This window comes from Callorhinus ursinus, unplaced genomic scaffold (genome assembly GCF_003265705.2).
Source record: "Callorhinus ursinus isolate GAN/ISIS: 27379988/994484 unplaced genomic scaffold, GSC_fseal_2.0 scaffold79, whole genome shotgun sequence".
NCBI classification, from domain to species: domain Eukaryota; kingdom Metazoa; phylum Chordata; class Mammalia; order Carnivora; family Otariidae; genus Callorhinus; species Callorhinus ursinus.
Genome location: NW_027397141.1, coordinates 2,063,638 through 2,079,655, shown reverse-complemented (window position 1 = coordinate 2,079,655; position 16,018 = coordinate 2,063,638). Strand labels below are relative to the sequence as shown.

General features: G+C 52.1%; 2 protein-coding genes across 3 annotated transcripts in view; one reads left to right on the top strand and one right to left on the bottom strand.

Annotated features, from left to right (window-relative positions):
• Positions 1-7,775, bottom strand: part of COL4A2 (collagen type IV alpha 2 chain) — a 168,537-nt gene extending 160,762 nt beyond the window's left edge. The window contains exons 1-3 of one of the 2 annotated variants that reach the window (XM_073887417.1): positions 7,398-7,775; positions 6,069-6,156; positions 5,896-5,950 (exon numbers count right to left, since the gene is read on the bottom strand). In XM_073887417.1, coding sequence (XP_073743518.1) covers positions 5,896-5,950; positions 6,069-6,112 — 99 coding nt within the window. In that variant the 5' untranslated portion in view covers positions 6,113-6,156; positions 7,398-7,775. Of the gene's footprint in view, positions 1-5,895; positions 5,951-6,068; positions 6,157-6,466; positions 6,606-7,397 lie in introns of those variants that run through there. The other variant, XM_025874778.2, reaches the window with a different exon arrangement.
• The window catches only part of COL4A1 (collagen type IV alpha 1 chain), a 140,139-nt gene continuing 130,952 nt past the window's right edge, over positions 6,832-16,018 (top strand). The window contains exon 1 of the mRNA XM_073887444.1: positions 6,832-7,047. Coding sequence (XP_073743545.1) covers positions 6,964-7,047 — 84 coding nt within the window. The 5' untranslated portion in view covers positions 6,832-6,963. The remainder of the gene's footprint in view (positions 7,048-16,018) is intronic.

Genomic DNA, 16,018 nt, shown 5'->3' with positions numbered 1-16,018 from the left:
CCAGGCAGGGGTCACCTCTGCTATATGTCCAAGTACACAGAAGTGCCCTTTGCCACTCAGCCCATGAGAGAAAAGATGGAACATTTCACTCTTGCTGACCAACTCTGCTGCTCACTAGTGGGAGACTAGCGGCTTCTCAGCTTTTCTCTCCCACTCACCTGCCTGGTTCACGTGCACCTAATGGGGCTGGTCCGGGGCTTCCAAGAGTGGATGTTTGCTTGGAAATAATGTAGTTTTTCAGGAAAGCTGCACAGCTGGTGTAGAGGGTCCCTGTATGCCCTTCACCCAGAATGATGATGCTAGGTCAACATCTTATAGAACCTCGGTGCATTCTGTCAAAACCAGAAACTCACACGGGTCCACTAATCCACTATGGACTCTATCAGAACTTTGTCAGTTTTTCCACGAATGTTCTTTCTCTCTTCCAGGATCCAATCCAGGAGACCACCTTGCACTTAGAGGAGCGGGATTTACAGGAGAACTCGTCGCTTCAAAGGCAGCCTCACTCCTGGCAGTAGAGCACAGTCTAAGAGAACACCCGGGTACGCCAGGAGCCCTGGGGCACTGCGAGGCGGGGAGACCCCAACACGAGGGCCCCTCCGGTGGGCAGGGCAGAGCTAGCGGGAGGCCACAGAGTGCCCAGGGGCGTGGGCTTCCTTTGAGGTTCACTCCCTGACTGGAGAAACTTGCGGGGTCCCCCTAAGACTAGATACCCCCTCTTTCATTCACAGGTAACCGAAAGAGAAATCACGGATGCCCAGGGAAGCCACTGACATCAAGGTTGGGGAGTCAATTAGGCTTTTATCTGACCCAGAAGAGTCCCATTAGCTGAGGGGACAGCCACCAGGACAGTGGCAAGAGGTAACCACCAAATCACCCGCCTGTTCTCATCTCAGCTGATTAAGTACCATTCGTGGATTCCAGAAGCTTCTCACACCCTGAAGCTAAAAAGCCTAATGCAGCATATTTACTTTTAAGTCACATCCTGGAGCAGTGCACATGCTTCCCCGGAAAAGCACTCCCATCCCCGTGTCACAGCTGGGAAGGGTGGGGGCCGGCTCCCCGCACGGGGGTGGGCCTGCGGCGGGGGTGGGCGTGCTGACCGTCCGGAGCACCCCTGCACCGGTACCATACGACCCGACGTGTCCCCTTCCCTATGTCTCAGAACCAAGGCGGTCGGTGACTTGCCCTGGGGTCAAACAGCCAGTGAGGAGCCAGGCTGGGGGTGGGAGGGCTTTGTTGCCCCCCAGACGACTGTGTCGTCCATGGCCCCAGAGGCTCCCAGCCCCTGCACAGACGGCCTGGTGTACGAGCCGAATCAGCCAGGCTGGGGTTCCGGAAGTCACCTGCCACCCTCCTCAGCGGTGACGGCACCCCCTGACCCCAGCACACGCAGCGAGAGGCCAATCCCAGACCTTTCACTGAAGCTCTCTACCCGAAGACACTCTTTCTTAGCGTAAAAGAGCAGGATGCTCCCAAACCGCCCTCTGCGTCACGGCAGCCTCTACGTCATCATCAAATGCAGCAGTGAAGGTACATGTACGCCACACCTCTGCTTTTCCCTTGAACTGTGTCTATTAATGGAAGCTAGTCACCCATTTTTCAATCCTCTCTCCAGAAAGACAATCCTTTGATTTCCACTCTTTTAGCAAAGCCTTTGTTTTCTCTTCTAGAACTTTTCACTTTTTCCCTCTCTCTCTGGCTCCAAATATTCCCAAGGGCAGTGCAAGGGCTCTGTCCCCTCTGTCCATCCTTTGCGGCCACGTTTAGTTCTGCGATGCTCTGACAAATTCCTTGTCTTACTGACTGTGGCAAAGTCATACGGGCCACCTAGGGAGGTTCGCTTTACTGGCCTCCAGAGAGCTGGGTACATGCGTCATGCCTGTTCTTCCACTAACAGAGGAGGAACCCTGTGATATCTCCCCTCTTCCTACGGGCCCCGATTTTGGACAATAGCACTAATGCTCCGGGAAACCAGGGAGAGAAGTGGTCTCATGGATTCCTACAGAGAGCACTGGAGCATCTTAGTACTACACATTCTTTGCAACTGATCAACAAACCAAAAGGAGAAGAGAAAACCTCACAATATATTGCCCCCCTCCCTTTTTTTTGCTAGGGGGAGGGAAAGGTGTGGCTGCTTGTAGGAGCATCAGGCGAATTTTCTAGGGCCTGGAGCCTGGCTGGGCCCAGCTGCAGGCAGCGTAGAGCCCAGCATCTCCTGGGGTGCACGGCACCTGCACGTCCAGGTCTCCTGGCTGCACCCTAATACCTGTGAGCATCGCGGGTGTGTGGCCAGTTCCCCCAGCTGAGGTCGTGAGGTCAGCCCAGCCCACAGCGTGTTTGATCTGAGGGACGGTCTTTGTTCTCCGGAATTCTCTTCCTTCCAGAGTCACACAGACTGGTCTCTTAGATCTTCAAGGCTGCTGCCCCATCTCTTGAGATAAGCAACAATGCTCTGCCCTGGCTACAGTGAGAGTGTTCAAGTCTCCATGGAGGCTCTGCCTCAGGAGCCTTCCCTCACACACGCCCAGCAGATGCCTGGTGCCTTGCTCCCGGCCAGCTCTACTCATCGGACAGCCCCAGCTCTGGAGGCTCATGGCCCTACCCACGTGCCCATTGTTGGGGGGTGCCCAGGACAGAGGGGTTTGGTGAGCGCCAGTGCTAGGCAGCAGATCATCGTGGTCCTAGGGCGTCTGCCTTCAGAGTCCAGCCTGGCGATGCCTGTGCTGCGCAGCCTTGTAGGGTGGGCCATCTATATAAGTGCTCGGTGTCCTGGCACCTTCAGGAAGGGCAACATGAACAGCAGGGCATGCGTGTCCACATTGGGCCCGGACCTCAGGCTGGCCAGTGGGATTTCTGCTTCCTTCCCTCCCTCTGGACATCCGATCACATCGCTTCAACCTTGCTCTGGGCTCCTGTTCTTCGGAGCAGAGCAGCAGAGGAGGAAGAAGGATATTTCCCTTTCCAGAAACCACTGTGCGGGCTTTACTCTGTTAGTCACGGTCAAGAGCAAAGAGAAAGCAGAACCAGAAGACTCAAACCCTGAAACTCGGGAGCGTCCTCACCACTGACTTACAGTATGATCCTGGGTAACTTAGTGGGCAGGGGTTGGGTTCAAGTCCCACATCTGCACTTACAAAGAGAGAGACCATGAGCAAGCTACCTAAACACCGTGTGCCTCTTGTTTTCTCATCTGCAAAATGGGGGTAATGATAGTTGCCCACTCAGGTAGATGTGTTTCCCACAAGGCCTGGGTGCACACCGATTGGCACATAGGAAGTATTCACAGAATAATTGCCTACTCTCTCTCTGAAAAAAAAAGGGGGGGGGGTGCCTGGCTGGCTCAGTTGGTGGAATGAGCGACTCTTGATCTCAGAGTTGTGAGTTCAAGCCCCGAGTTGGGTGTAGAGATTACTTATAAATAAAGCCTTTAAAAAAATAATTGTCTACTCTTTTCAATAATCATTTTCGGCTGCTTCTGCTACAAGAGCCCTTCAAACTCCAATGGGCAGCCCTTTTTACTTACTTGACCTACCCCTGGGGATGAGTCCTTGGCACACATGGGCAATGAGACAGGGTTCTTGAGCATGGCAAACAAATAGGGGAGGAGATGAACTTGTGATAAATAGGAGATTTCTCAATGGATATAGCTGAGGATCAGGCATTATTTCATGAGTAATAGCTCTTAACGCCAGGGGTCAATAAGAAGTTAAAAAGCAAAAGATCCACTGTTGAATATAACAAATTGTGTCTCTGTTGAAGAATATACATCCCTATGCCTCCAGTAAAATGACTCAAAATGGCAAGTGACTCCAATTGCCTCCCAACCCAATACTCTAATTCAGTGGTTCCAACTTTCATGTCAAGTAGAATGCAGACTCCCAGCCTCTACCCCAGAGAGTCTGATCAGAAGATCTAGATTCGGAGAAGAAAAAAGAAGAAGATCATCTAGATTCAGAGCAGAGGTCTGAAGTTCTAACCAGCCTCCCCAGGTGGGTGTGGGGGTCCAGGGCGAGCCTCTGAGAAGCAACCAGACCATAAATGCTCTCAGTCCCACCCAAGAGGCAGAGAGCAGAGACTCAGGTGAGGCTGAGCATGGAAGAGGTTTTGGAAGGAAGGCACAGCGGTAGCCGCCTGGCTCCGTAACAAGCAGGGGGATGTTCTCTTTCCTGTTCTAGGTGTGGTAACTGGGATTCAGGATTTGCGAGACCAGGGCAGAGCTTGGTTTAGTACCCCGGTCTTCTGACCCCAAGCCCTTTCCACCAGTTTTAGGATCAGTTCCAGATAAAATTCACTAGACTTTCACCATCCCCAGGAAGGAAAATAGGGGATTACAGAAATGGCTCTAGGGCCGGAGGGGTGTGGAGACAGCACATCCAGTGCACACACACTCAGCACGCCCCAGAGCCGTCCTGTCTACCCTCCTCCTCCTCTGAGAGTCTCTGTGCTGCTCTAACTCATAGCTCCGGGCCACCTCCTGTATGTCGAGGGCACCTAAGGACCACAAGACTCAGGGGTGGCAGCATGCGGGCTTTCGTCTTCTTACATCAGGACACGTGCAAAGGAGAGTCAGACCCGAGCTTTGAGAAAACTTTGGCCTGGCATGTTCTGGTGAAAGTCTATGCACTCCAGGGCGCCTGGGTGGCTCAGTCGTTAAGCGGCTGCCTTTGGCTCAGGTCGTGGTCCTAGGGTGCTGGGATGGAGCCCCTCATCGGGCTCCCTGCTCCCCAGGAAGCCTGCTTCTCCCTTTCCCACTCTCCCTGCTTGTGTTTCCTTTCTCTCTGTCAATTAATAAAATCTTAAAAAAAAAAAAAAAGAAAGAAAGAAAATCTATGCACTCCTTCTGCCTTCCCAGTCTGGGCCCTGAACTGGAGCAGAAAGCAGAAAAGGGAGGCTAAAGGTCCTACCAAGCTAGAGTAAGCTCTTTTTCACTCCCTGCCTTTAAAATCCTTGTTTGTCTGACACGAGGACAGAGCAATGAAAATAACAGAATTTCAACTAAACCAGCTTCCCATGGTCACAGGGAACCCACGAGAACCACCTGGGAAATCAGGTGTTCCGGCAGAGTGCAGGCGGGTGGGGTGGCGAACACACTATGTTCCCTCTGTTTTTGGTCCCAGTTTAAACATGTGTCCACAACCAAGGGACAGCCAAACCGGTAGCTTTTCAGCCTTATTCCGTCAAGCTCAATGAAAGTGGCTCCAACTATTTAAACACAATTTACAAAATCCCACAGTGCCATCCCAAGTGCCAGGACAACACTGCAGCGCAGCCCTGAATGCACCTTAGCACCCCCCAACCCTGGCTAAGACTTGGGGGGAAAACGCAGGGTTTCTGCCATTGTTCACTCCCATGGGTTAAAACAAAGTACACTGTAGTGTTACTCTCCTCCTAGCCCCGCCCATTCCCCCAAAGCCTCTCGTTTAAAAGCACCAGAAAACTCTCTGCCAAGGATGGTACCTAGACACCAGCTTCCCAGTGCCACAAACATGCTTCTTCTCCGTACCCTGGCGCCTCATCCACCATGGGACTGAGAGTCTTCCCTCGAGGAAGCCAGGGATTTGCTCTAGTTTAGGAGAGGACGCCGCAGGCTATGTTTCAAATTATTGGCTCTCGTGGGAGGGCCAGCGCCTGCAACACACAGGACTGAAGTGGGGAACCCAAGGGAAGGCAAACTTGAGACGTTCTCTGGGGAAAGCCAGCGCTCTCAGAACCCGGGCTGGGTCAGGGCCGCGCGCACAGACGCGCGCACAGGCACACACACACACACACACACACACACACACACACACGCTCAGGTGAGCACGCACGAGCTGCCTTCCGGCAAGGCCACAAGGTGTCCCTTCCACTCTCTCGCGCACGAGTCAGAGCCCTTGAACGGGACCCAGGACTTACCGCCAGGACGCTCTGGGCCAGGAGCCCCACTGTCACAGCCCCCAGCAGCAGGCACCTGCATGAGAGAGGGAAGGAGAGCGCCATGAGCGGGTAGCCTCGGCCTGGCAGTTTTTAGTTACACGCGAGGGCCCCCTCGCGCAGGACCCACCGGGACGCGGCAGAAAGTCGCTTACCGCCGCAGGGCAGGGCTGGACGCCGAGCACTGGTGTCTGTCCATGCTGCTGATCCGGCCGCTCCGGGCTCCGCGCGCTCCCTCCTAGCCTGGAGGGCGAGAGACAAAGCGGGCTTAGCAGGGGCCGGGGCGGGAGCATCCTCGCCGCGGGCCACCTTCCGCGAGACGCGGGAAAGCGGGATGCGCCCCCGCACCCCTGCAAGGGTGACAGAGAGCCGCCCCGGGTACAGACAGAAGAAGGGGGAGCCTTCCACTTAGGCCCCGCTCGGCGCCGCTCAGCCGCGGCCGCTCGGTGCCCCCCCTCCGCTTCAGTAGAAGTGCGCACAGCCCCTGTCTGCGCAGGGCGCCCCAAGTCCCAGCCCCGGCCCGGGTCTCGGCGTCCCCGGGGGTCGCCCTCACCTCGGGCCCGGCGTCCGGGGCTGTCCGCGCGCATCCGCCGCTCCAGGAGCGCCCGCCCGCGGCACGCAGGCAGCGCGGTCGCCCTCGCGGGCCCCTGGGTGCCGGCCTGGGTCCTCGGTGCTCCGCCCGGTGGGCGAGCGCGGGGGCGCGGGGTCGCGCGGCGGCTGAGGGTGAGTGCGGAGCGCGGAGCCCTGGCGTCCCGGCGCGCGGCGGCCCCAATCCCCGGGCCGCGCGCTCCCGCCGCCTCTTACCCGCGCCGCAGGGTCCTCCCCTTTGAGACGCCACCCGCGCGCCGCCGAGGGGAGGGGGCAGCGCCAACAAATTGGGGAGCTCGCCGGGCCGCGCTCAGGTCTCCGCCGCGAGCCGCCGCGCCCGGGACGGTGCGCAGCGCTAGCGCCCCGGCCCTCCGCGAGTGAGCCGCCCGCTGCGGCCCCCCGAGCGCCGGCCGCCGGCCCCCGCCGATCCCCTCCGGCCCCTGCCGCCCCGGGCGCGCCACCATGGGGCCCCGGCTGGGCGTCTGGCTGCTTCTGCTGCCCGCCGCCCTCCTGCTCCACGAGGAGCGCAGCCGGGCCGCGGCGAAGGTGAGTCCCGGCCGGCTCCGCTCCCCCGGCGTCCCGCCCTGCGTCCCGGGCGCCCCGCGCGGCCCCTTTGTCCCCGGGCCGAGCCGCCCGCCCGCCCCTCGGGGGTCGCGCGTGGCACGGCCAGGTGCCCTCTCCGAGCGGGTCCCCGCCAGTGACCCCTGTGGGCTGCATTCGCGCATCCGTTAGGGAGCCTCCTTTGTTGTGGGCTGGGTAGGGGCGAGGTAGAGGACTTCTCAGGGCCCTGGGCGAGCGGAGCCGAGGTTGATGCGCGCCGTGCGGGGCGAGGGGGCCCGGGAGTCTGCGGGATTTGAACTCGCACCGCGGGGGCCTCAGCGGCCCGGCGCCCTCACCTGCCCTGGGCGCCCGGGTGGGCCGGGGGCAAGGCGGGGTGGGTACGCGCGCCCCACGCTGCTCCGAGCCCCACACTCGTGCCCGGGAGTCGCTTTGGGCGTGTTTCTCCCGTTCTTGGGCGACTGCTGGTTGATGCTGAACAGTTGTGGGCCGTTTGTCTGGAAACAGCTGTATCTTCGCTTTCCCACGACTTTTCTGTGGCTGAAGCACGCTCGAGAACAGAAGTGGGGCTCTTGTGTAGTGCAGTTTTAAAAAGTTAACCAAACTCGACTCGTTGCCTTTTATTAATGTACATTAAAAAATTATAACTACATCATATTTGAGTGTGAAACCAAAATGAAACTCCATCTTATTGTTCTAAGCACCAATTGTTTTCCCAGTTTTCATTTCCTCGGGCTGTGTGCTTGCCCGGAAAGGATCTGGGAGCTGGGGTTGCAGGAGTAAAGGCTTCCAGCCCCGGACGGTCCTTGATGTACTGTTTTTCTTTCTTTTTTTCCTTCCTCTCAGATAGAATAAAGACCTCGGCTGGTCCCCAGTGTGAAAGCCTTGCAGACCAAACCCCCAGGAAGTGTGGCTTCTAAAGGCATTTTGCATAGCCCCCCTAATGTTTAAAAAATTATTTTGCTACTTGCCACATTTCCCTCTTACTGTTTGACTGTTTCAGATCCGAATCTTGCTCTTAGGTTTTGTTTGTTTGTTTGTTTTTACTTCTCTTCTGGGGGAATGATAGTCACCGACTCCATTGCTTATAAAATGTATTAACTGTTACATGCCAGAATGAGCCGGTAGTATGCACACCCGGCTCATCCCAGGGCAGGGTTGACTCTACTCGCTCCTTCATTGGGTGTTGAAAGGGCTAGTGATCACAGCAGCAGTTAACTTCAGATGGTTTCTCCCAGCCCAGAGTCGAGCCAGGCACCATACTCAGTTGTTTAAACGCTCTCCAGTAATGATGACAAAATACTTTGAGAAGAGAACTCTCCCGAACACTTTATTTGGGTGTAGAAATATTGACCAAAAGATGTAGTACTTCCAAGGAGAGATTGCTAAACTTGATGGCAAGCAAATGAGAGAAAGTTCTCTATTTGGAAATAGGAACCTCTGTTTGGACTTAGATTTTCTCGTTGATAATTGTAGCAAAGCAAAGCTAATTGTAAGGACGAGCTTTTCAAATAACCAGGACTTTAAAGAACAAGCCACGCACTTATGGGAGCCCCCGTTCTTGCCTGGAAAATCAAACTCATTGCTGTTATTTGGGATTATTTTACTTCCCTTTAGTTATTCTCTGAGGCCCAAGCACATTCCTGTCCACTGGCTTGGGTCTAAACCCCAAGGTGTCCCATAGTGTTTTAAGCTATCTGGCACGTGGATGGACACCCTCTGATCAATCACCTACTAACTCGACATTATCTTTACACTTTATCTTTCCTGACTTAATTAGAGAGATACGGATGTGCAATTTAAAAATAATTGTCTAATTTTTAAAAAGCATTTCAGTTTTCATGCCATCAAGAACTTTTTTTTTTTTTTTTTTTTTTGCTGACCACTTTCCAAAATTACCTGTTAGGTACCAAAAAAGTTGAAATAACTTCAATATTGATCCAAGCAAAATGCATTTAAAAATACATTTTGGATGATAAGATGCTGCAAATCCATCAAATCCTGACTCAGAAGCCACCCCGAAGGGTTCTTGGATTACGTGTGCCTTTGAAAGAGAATCTGAATCACACTTCACCTGCATTTGTACCTGTCCCAGCACCCCGCCCTGTGCTGGGCAAGAATTGTACTCCCCCCCCCCCATATGAAAGACTATTTGATTTTATATTTGACCATACCTGCCATGGTCATACTATTCATTTACTAGTAGATGGATTTTCTAAGCCAGTGACTTTTTCCCCATTCCCAGTCTATCTTGATTCCCCTCCCCAACTTTTCTTTCTGAGGCAAGAAAGTAGGACGAGGGTACAGGCCTGAGACAGAAGTGTGCCCAGAGTATTGTGGTAGGGGGTGCCTGGTGTTCTCAGTCACACAGTCAGACTGGAGGGAATTGTCCCCATCGCACGCGGCCTCGGATGCCTCTCTCACTGGTCTGGGTGACCCCCACTAACAGATGGGTTTCTCGGGATCAGAAATGGGAGCTTGCCTGTAAGTGTGGTAGTGCCTACCCCCAGGTCCCGGCGTGTTCAGACTATTACTCACTGTCCTGGGGCTCAACGACCCAGGACTCATGTGAAGTGAGACTTAGTTCCCATGTGAGTATGGACTCTGTTCCGTTGCAAATGTAACTTAAGTAAGAGATTTGAGCTCTACTTTGGGCCCAGTGACAGCAATATCAGCCCAATACTTCAGGAGTGATATAACCCAAATCATTATGTTCCTTATATAGGGAATTGGTCCAGAAGGAAGTACCTCTGATACCAACCATAAGAAATAATGTGGGTAAATTGCATGTGCGTAAGGGTGGCCCCTACAGAACTATTAGTGGTATAAATTCATCACGTACACCAAGAGTGAGTGTGGTTTAAAATTTGTCTGCTTTTATTAGGCAGATGAGTTTTGGAGGACTCCTTCACCGGATGCCTCAGTCCCTGGCCGGTCTGCCCCTTCTCCCAGGGGACCACCCCTTCCTTCCTTTGTTCCGCACATGCGCCCTGAGCCCTTCTGCAAGCCCTGCGCTCTAGGCAACAGTGAGCGGAACCCGCTCTGCCTCCAGGAAGCTTGCAGTTCGGCAAGAAATGCCGAGCAGCCGGCAAGCCGCTCAGGCTGGTAAATGCTGCAGTAAGGTAAATCAAGGGCCCTGGGAGCACCTAACCAGCTTTGCAGAAGTCAGAGAAACTTCCAGGAGGACATCCCACCTCCAGATCTGAGGGGGAGATAGGAACTATAAGCTCAGCGTTACTATTTTCCTGAGTTGTTGTGGTGCGTTATACTCAGGTGTGGTAAGTCTACCTGTCCTCTCATAGACCTACAGGTCTTTGCATTTAAAAGACGACGCTAAGGCTCCCTCCTTTGAGAAACCAAGATGCCATGGCTTCTGTTATTCACCGTGGTAGCTGAACTTGCCTCCCAGAGGGGTAGAGACATTGAGGAACAAGGTCTAGGAGATCTGTGGTAAGAAGCACCCAGCTCCCAGCAAGGGCCCTGAGTTTGGGGGCATCCCCTCTCCTGAGGCTGCAGGGACACTGTGATGTTTGGAAAGTTGCCGCATGGATGGCTGACTCTAGGCTGGAGTGCCTTTAGGAACTGACCCAGAAAACCTACCCTCACTTGGGCAAGGACATGAGGGAATTCACAAAACCTTGCATTATTCATTAACAAGACTGTTGGCAAATGTCTTGGGACTGGTAAGGGTGGTCATAACTTTAGAAGTTCAGTTACTTAGTTAAGAGCTGGTAAAGATTTTGCAGACGAATTGAACCCACAAGTGCCTCTCTAGAACAAATCCTTTTAGAAATCCAGAGGGCATCAAGAATTGAATAAGTTATAACACTTGTTTTGAAGAAGTAGAGACAATGTTTGTTATAACATTTGTTCCAGAAATTTAAAAAGGATTAACCTCATTAAAATGCCTCTCAAGCAGATTTGGTATTTTGAATTCTTGAGATAGAGTAAGCAAAAGCAACAATAGAATGCCGAAAATAATACCATTAGAGCATTGTTCTTCCTGCTATTATTAAACAACCACTAAAAAATGTCAGCTATAGAACAATACAGAAGACATATTCCTACCATTCTCGCGTGTACAATGAAAGAGGATATAAACCAGAACACGTTTCAATGGTCAGTTTCTTTTGAGACATTGGACACTGTAAGAATTACTTGGTGTAAGTATTTTTATAGTCTGGTACACGGTGAACTGGTTCCATCCTGTGTTTCCCTCCATTGTTCTCCTGGTCTTACTCCAGCGACATGTGTCTCGCCTACTTTTCCTTCTGTTTCTCCCTTCTCTGCCCAGGCCCTGGGCGTGGGTGTGCGATGGGATCCAGCCGGTCGACTCCTCTCCTCTCCGCGCGCTCTCCCCTCTCTGGCTGGGAAGATCTGCTGTCGTGATCCCTTACCATCCCATGAAGGGGGCTCCGAACCTTTCTATTGAACTCCAGCCGAAGATCTTCAATTTCCCATGGGACATGTCACCTTGGCTTTTGTCTCAGACTTAGCCAAGGTGTTCAGAGCTGAACTTAGGGTCTTACCCAGACTGACCGCCCGTCCCCACTGTTGCCTTTTGGTCGCTGATGCCCCAGGGTCTCCTGACACTCAGCTCAGACATGGTGACTTCCCCCAGAGGCCTCACCCTGTCTCTTGTTAACCTCCGTGTCACTCAGTCACCGGGAGGCCACCATGACTTCCTCCTGTGGGCTTCTCCGCGTCCCCACCTACTTTCTCCTCCCACGGCTGCCACCCCCTTCCAGGTCTGTTCACCTTGAGCCAGGGTCGCTGCAGACCCCTCCTCGATCCTGCGCTTCCTCCAGCCTCAGGCTCTCTCTAGCCCAATCCCTGTGTTGTGGGGCGGCCCCTTGTCTCCGGGGATCCTGCGTAGGGCCATGGGATTCCTCTGAGAGGGGCTACCTACTGTCTAACCTAAGTTTCCCTTCTGTTGGGTGTGGTGGTCTTTGTCTTTTCATAAAGACTTTCTTTTTATAGAACAGTTTTAGGTTGAGAGGAAGGTGCAGAGATTTGCCCATGTCCCTCCTTCCCTGACATGAGCACAGCCTCCCCTCTATCAATGTCACCCACCAGAGTAGGACATTTGTTGCATGGATGGACTGACAGTGACGCATCACCCAGACTCTGTAGTCTACATGAGGGTCCCTCTTGGTGTTGTGCATCCCGCGGGTGCGTCCTTCCCCTGTACGCCTGGCCACCACCCCTCTGACTGTCTCCATAGCTTGACCTTTTCCAGAATGTCCTAGAGTTGGAATCGTGTAGGATGCGGCCTTTTCACACTGCCTGCCTTCACCTGGTGATATGCATTCAGGTTCCTCTAGGTCTTTTCGCCACTTGGTAACTACGGTCTTGTTAGCACTGAGTAATATTGCATGGCCTGCACGGACCACGGTTTCTTTATCCACGCACCTGCTGAGGGGCATCTTGGCTGCTTCCAAGTTCTGGCAATTATGAATAAAGCTGCTGTAGACTTCCATGTGCACGTTTTTGTGTGGACAGAAGTGCTCCACTGCCTTGGGTAAATAACTGGGCACATGATTGCTGGTTAGTGTGGCAAGAGTGTGTTTAGTTTTGTGGGCGACCACCGAACTGTCTCCCAAAGCGGCTTCGCCAGTTTGCCTTCCCACTGGCAATAAGCGAGGGTTCCTATTTCTCCACCTCCTCACCAGCGTTTGGTGTTGTCAGTGTTGGGTTCTGGCCACTCTCCCTAGTAGGTACCTCACTGCTGCTTTAATTGGGATTGGGTCTGCATGCCCTTCACAACCTGGATCCATGGAGTCTATCTGGCCCTATTCTTCATGGCTCCCCAACCTATAAGCTGGGTGATTGCCACGAAGGACTAATCTCTGTGTTCCATGGGATGATGTCATCTCTTTGAGCCTCACGTCCCTAATCCAGGAATACGATGTCCGTGGAAACCTTCACGTTGCTTGATGTGGTCGTGCGGCCAAAGCAGCTCAGTGCTCAGGCGATGTTGGTCGTTATCACTGCCATGTGGCTGGGACCGCATTGTCTCCCGTCTGCTAGTCTGACACCCCTGATGATTCCGAGACACTGCAGGACCCAGCTTCTCTTTGAAATTCCCCCCAACTATGTGCAGGAGTGCCTGCCCCATGGAGAGGAATCACGAATGACTTGTAACTGGGGCTAGCGCTTCTGGCCAGCATGCACTCACCAGCCCTGGGAGAGCCCCCGTGGGAGTGTGTGCCCCTGTGAGCCAGTGGTACTGTTAGGGAACAGAAGGGGAATTCGTGCCAAACGAAGGTGTTTCCTCTTAATTAGGAATTTGGAGGAGTTAGTCCACCCCAGACTAAACACGACTTGGAAATATACACAATGCTGAACTCTTGATGTAAATAGTTTATTCCGGGGTTTAGTAATATTCCTTGCTTTGCTGCTTTTGATTTTTAATATGCACACTATAAAAACATTTGATGTCATCTGAGTTTTAAGGCTTGCGAGATTTGTGGTAAGAGAAAAGATAAATGGAGAGTACCCAATCAGACACTAAAGGGATATTTCACATACCACACGGCTTTTGCATATCTGTTGGTTTTATCTCTTGCTGATAAAGGACAATTCTTCAACCCCTTCATCTTTTACTGCTCTTAGAATCACCACTTCGTTCAGAGTTTTGGAATTACTATTGTTCATTACTGAATAAATATCTTTGTGTACCGTGGGCATTTCTTTCTTGCTCAGACAATGGCGAGAGATACTGGCTGTGAACTGGACAAGGCCAATATGATGTCACTAGCTTTGTTCCCATCCCACCAAATACACTGACGATTGGAGAAACCATTTGTACACTCTCGAGAGAGGTTAGCTATTTAAATAAATGTTGTCCAACTCAGTGCAGTATTTGGAGACTTGGCATTCCTGTATTTGACATTTCATTAAAATTGTTAAAAATTTTATTGAGTTTCTGCTTTAGAAAATAAACATATCCCTCCATGAAGAACAAAACCCAGGGTTTCCTGGTCATCACTCTCAATGTCTCCAGAGCTGTTTGCACAAATTTTTCACTGCAGCAACTCACACCTAGGGATCACGGAGGTTCGGAGGGGGTGGGTAGTGGGACACAGTGGTGTGTCTTCACTTTGGAGAGGTGAACCTTTCCTAATGTGCATCAGTTAGCATGTGGGCCATTTTGCAGGCCTCAGAAGGTTACAGGTAAACCCAAGGATAACTATTTTGGTATTATTAAAGAAATATTAATGTATATTTTAATCCGTGGAACATTGACTATTACATCTCTAACAGTATTTTTTATAAAGTAAACATGTAATTTTTGCAGTACGAAAAAACAATCACAGTTTATTCAAAACCCCACAGTTATCCTTTGCAACCAGTCAGCAATTTTGAGCATAGAAGTATTTCTATTATCATCCAAGATCATCAGCTTGAAAATGTCGTTATAAGATGCAAGTATCTCCTTTTCCTAATCAGCTTTAATTTTCGAGTTCCATTTTAGAATTTAAAAAAAAATATTTATTCGAGAGAGAGAGAGAGCGAGTGAGAGAAGACACGCGGGGGGAGGGGCAGGCAGAGGGAGAAACAGACTCCCCACTGAGCAGGGAGTCCTACGTGGGGGCTCAATCCCAGGACGCTGAGATCATGACCTCAGCCGAAGGCAGACACTTCACTGACTGAGCCACCCAGGCGTCCCCGGTTTTAGAATTTTTTTAAAGGAATACAATAACATTTTAAAAGCTTGGATAAAAGCTTGAGTGAAGATGTATCACTGTCTTTTTAAACCTATGACATGCAAGGTTTTATTAGGAAAAAGAAGGTCACAGGAGCTGCAGTTTGGCCCATTTTTTGTTATGTCCATTTGGAAAATACTCAATTTGACTTTGTATCTTAAATAGAAGTAATTCCAAGGACTCTAGAATTAGCCAGGCAAAAAAAGTGTCTAATTCTCTAGGAGGCTTGGCCAAAGGGGTACACGCACACAGCTTCTTGGAAAGAGAATTGCAGCGTTTCAGATGCATCTGGAGAGAAGCTCCGGACGGGGTAGCGGGCATAGCCATTGAACACAAGGGTGCTGGTTTGAGTCCCTGCTGTGTGACCCTGTGCCAGTGACCTCCCTCTCTCTGCCCACATTTCCTCCCCTGGACAACGGCGATGGCCGTAGTGCCTTGCTCAGGGGACACGTGTGAAGATGACATGGGTTAATGTTTAGGAAGCACTTATGCAGTGCCAGACACTCTTCTCTTCTTTAAACTAAAAGCGAGTTCTGAGGAATAAGTAGGCTGGGGACCGCAGAAGGGCACCTGTCCCAGTAGAGTCGGGGGACTTGAGCTCCCAGCAGAATCTCCTGGAGGGCTTGACGAAGCACAGACGTGAAGCCCCCCTCCTAGACCTTCTGATAGGGGGTGCAGTGTGCACCTGAGAGCGGCATTTCTGTTCCAGAGACCATAGGTCTTGTCCATTCTCTTCCTCTGACAGGGGCAGCCGCTCGGTGCACGCGACCTATAAACCTGCTCTTCTGGGACGTTGCTTTGCCTTCAAATAAGAAGTTGAACCATTGTGTTTAAAATGACTTTCAGAATTCTCATTTTCTTCTCTCTTGTTGGTTGTTGTTTCCACTGGTGAGCTCAGTTCTAGCCCTGGGGTGCCGTCTGAAGGGTGAGAAGTGGGAAGAAGGTTCTAGAAGCCTGTGTGTGGCGTGTCAGGATGCTTGAGAGCTCATTTGGAGAGGGTTTGGCTGATGGGAATTGGGGGCAGCTGGTGCCTAGAGAAGGTGCTGGTCCCTTGCGGTCCCCTTCTCCTCCTCAGGACACAGGACAGGAATTTTCCCATGATTATCTACTTTGATTTAGAGTTTTTGCCATCCTTATGGCTCTGTTCGCCACCACACTCCTGCTAAGAATGTGTACAGGCTGTTTGCTTAGGGACTGGCCAGGCCAGAACCAGGTGGGTTGTGGGGCTGGCCCCCCAGTGCGTGACTGCT